General features: G+C 34.6%; 1 protein-coding gene across 1 annotated transcript; it reads right to left on the reverse strand.

The window, feature by feature from the left end:
• Positions 1-944: 944 nt before the first annotated feature.
• Positions 945-2464, reverse strand: LOC147536610 (protein VASCULATURE COMPLEXITY AND CONNECTIVITY-like). Its single transcript, XM_086643572.1, has 3 exons — positions 2294-2464; positions 1992-2191; positions 945-1424 (listed from the first exon to the last, which is right to left on the reverse strand). The coding sequence occupies exons 1-3, from the start codon at positions 2387-2389 to the stop codon at positions 1148-1150; spliced, it is 573 nt and encodes a 190-aa protein (XP_086499698.1). The 5' UTR covers positions 2390-2464; the 3' UTR covers positions 945-1147.
• Positions 2465-3626: the final 1162 nt, after the last annotated feature.

Consider the following 3626-nt stretch of genomic DNA (forward strand, 5'->3'; position numbering starts at 1 on the left):
AGTGATATTTTGTCGTCCCCTGACTCCCACACTTTCACTCATTTGATCAATATGGAAAACTCTGTAATTCCTCCACTAGCAGGCGAACTTTCACCTCGTCCTCGGTCCTCATATATGTTTTTGCCACGGGTGAAATCACCACTCCAACCTGTTATTGGTGGGGCTGACTCTTCACCATCGACCATCTCTTTTTCAGTGGAACCTTCATTAACCAACCCAACTAATCTGGTTCGAACCATTACTGACAAAAACCAACTCTTCATCATCTATTGCTAATTCTTCAGTAGAGCCTATTCCTGCCTCATCTGAATCTCTCATTCCCACATTTGCACCTATTTCCGGGTCTAATTGTTTACTTCCGCACTCCGACACTGATTCTCTGCCGGTCAACCATCCAAAAGATGATGTCTCGCCTCCTTCTCGGCCAGTTTGTACAAGAAATCCATCTTCTTTATCTGATTTGTCCTACTTTTGTGTATAATTATACACTGACTCCAGGTACTCCCCTTCCATTGATTGATTACGTTGGTTTTCATCAATTTACTCCTTTTCATAAGGAGTTTTTTTACTTCTGTTGTTATCATGGAAGAACAAAAGTCATATATACTAAACACGATCCAAAATATCTTACTATGTGGTGCCAAAATAAGAGACTTATTGATTCTTGAGTACCTAAAGACACGCTAGTTGGGACCTCATTGTTATCCCAAATCTAGTGTGTCGCAAATCACAATAATGTAATAAATGTTACACATTCTCTTTATAAATTTATTCTCATTAACAATAAAAATCTTCATTCTAAATTGCTATACTTCGGCTATTAGATCATTTGATACTGACAAAATTCGTTAGCTTCAAATTGAAGAGTTCTCTCGAACCATTTCGCCCAAGTACAATATTAATATTGTGTTTATCCAGTAACTGAATAGAAGTTAGACCACAAAGAATAAGACATTCAAAATTTAACTGTGCAAAGATGTTCCAATAACAAGGAGTACCAAACTCGAATATAATGAAAACTATAAATGTGTAATACAAAGCAAACATAAGCGAAATTAAATATATATATATATATATAGACATTGAAGCCAAAAAATAAAACGAACAAGAAAATTTCCAATTTTCATCTTGAATAAAACATGAAAACTCATACTCTTGGTTGGGCCATGGGAATACCACCTTGATTAGGTCGACCTACAACTTGATTTGTGTAGTTTAGGTTTGATGAAAAAGAAGATCTTGAGATAAGATAATAATAGCCAATTGAGAGGCCTAGTGTGACGATCGAGAGAACTGCACCTCCTGCAAAGAACCCGGTCTTTGTGTATGAGCAGTAAATGTCTATACCTACTTTTATTTCGTTGCGTTCATTATTCGCTGCAGATGCTGAAAGTAATAATACACATGCTGCAATACACGTCACCCTGTATTTAGAAAGACACAAGTGAAGTTGTCAATATTATATTTATGCAGATCTAAGATCGATCTTTTTAAATATCTTAATGTGAGTGTAGACACTCATCTCCTTTCTCAAACCATGTCTTTTTTTTTTTTTTACGTAATTTTACAAATTAAAGAGAAAAATGAATATAAGCTATGAAGACTACTTTTATTTTTTGATTATTTAGTGGTTAATTTATATGAAAATTTGAGTTCCCATTTTGCGAAATGTTCACTAGGTATGTACTAGTTATATACTGATACATATGGTCTAGAATACGTACAACTTGACCAATCTACCATTTTGCGAAATGTTCACTAGGTATGTACTAGTTATATTACTGACCAACTACATATCCCTAAAAGTTGAATACCATATATAAGCAACAAATAAGGTGCATTTTAGAATATGAAAAATGAAAGGGATGATTTTTAGTACTGACTTTGATGAAAATCACTATTAGATCATTTCTGTATGACCCGAGAAAAACGGCCCGTAGTTAATTAAGAAAGACGAGCAGTGTTTCAGTAGGGTATTTTAGATATATTACCATGAGGCAGCTAGAAGCCATGGCACACACACATTTGAATTTGAAAATTTCCGATTTCTTGCACAACAACAACAACACCCAGCAAAGACAGTAATAGTTATTTGAGCTATCAAAAGCACCACAAATGCTGCCTCCCCAAGATTTGTCGCTCGGTTAGTTGGGTATACACATCGGTTATTATCAACACGAATATCAGAAAGCTGCATGAATGTCAATTAGGTATCAGATTTTCACATTCCAGATTTAAAAGCATCTCAGAGACAACAGACAAACAGACAGTCAAAGAAAAGAGGTAAATAGACCTTATTCCTAGTAGCTTCGGCAGCAAAACCAAAAAGAGCGGATAAAATACCCAAAAAACCAACTAAGATGCAAACAATCAAAACCTTAGTTTCCATCTCAAAACTCTTCTTGGAGATTAAGTAACAAACTATTTGCGAGTTTTGAGTGGAGAAGAAAGCTAATTAATGGGTAAGAAGAGTTCAATTAACAAGCTTTCTACTTATAGTTGTGGTACTTGTGGTTATTGAGGATGAGAAAGTACAAGGAGAATATCAATATCTTCTTGAAGTTTACTTCAACTTATTTTGCGGGCAAGACTTCATTATTTCAAAGTCTTCTCATTCTTTTTACACCAACTTGCACTTCGACTCGAGTCGATGTTCAATAGAAGCTTTTCGTTTTCAGTTTTAGTTTCGCTACTTATCTAACTTTAAATCCATAAGTACATACTCCTGCATTAATACAACCAAATATATCTTTTAATATCTTTTTTCAGCCATTTGATTTACTAAAAAGGTTGTATTGTTAAATTCACGATTATATAATAATCGGAGATATAGACAGAAAGTAATGACACGATAATTTAACGTGGTTCGGTCGAATACTCAAGACCTACATCCACGGAGAACAACTTCTTTATTATAATTCACCACATACAATTGTATGTGGGTTTGATCGGTTACATTGGTCAGACATAACTCGATGAGTTTGAATCCTAGAACCCTCTCCTATTTGTAGATGACTTAGGATTTAGGGTTTCCTAGTTTCTGATTACTAAACTAGGAAATAATACAAAATCTATCTAATATTACCATTAGACAGTTACAAGAGATATTCTGAATACTAAACTAAATCTTCACATATCTTCAATATATCTTCAAATATCTTCAATATTCTGAATTCTTCTTGATCGTCGGATCTCGTCTTCTCGATCCGTCACGTACATACACGTGTTACACACGTATATTATTTCTGCAACTTATCTTAACCGCCGGATCTCCTATTTTCGATCCGTCTTATGTAACGTATCCTATTATGTATACTATCATTTTCTCGTTATAACTATTAAGTTTGAAGCCAACTAATCAAAGAAGTGCCAAAGAGTGGAAAGACTGAGATTTTTGGTTATTGTGCAATCAATGTCTGTATGGTGTTATAATATTCAATCCGCTGTGACGCTCTTTGACCTTAACTCTGGTCTTTCTTTAGGTCAGGTGCATTCTCTGTTTTTCTTAGATCTCTCACTATTAGTCCTAGCTCAAAAACCTTATTAAGTTTATGTATGCGCTAACGCCTATATTAATAAGGTTCCAGAGTGCCTTTGATTAAATTCAATGAAATGAAACTTCATAG

The sequence above is a fragment of the Eschscholzia californica genome, unplaced genomic scaffold (assembly GCF_041429995.1).
Source record: "Eschscholzia californica isolate CP2 unplaced genomic scaffold, dmEscCali1.0.p SCAF_5, whole genome shotgun sequence".
NCBI lineage: Eukaryota > Viridiplantae > Streptophyta > Magnoliopsida > Ranunculales > Papaveraceae > Eschscholzia > Eschscholzia californica.

What these genes read in the sequence shown, in the direction of transcription:
- LOC147536610 (XM_086643572.1), bottom strand. Translation starts at nt 2,389, where the DNA reads ATGGAAACTAAGGTTTTGATTGTTTGCATCTTAGTTGGTTTTTTGGGT. An exon ending in CCGAAGCTACTAGGAATAAG is followed by an intron (nt 2,192 to 2,293) that starts GTCTATTTACCT and finishes ACATTCATGCAG; the next exon opens with CTTTCTGATATTCGTGTTGA. An exon ending in TGGCTTCTAGCTGCCTCATG is followed by an intron (nt 1,425 to 1,991) that starts GTAATATATCTA and finishes TTCTAAATACAG; the next exon opens with GGTGACGTGTATTGCAGCAT.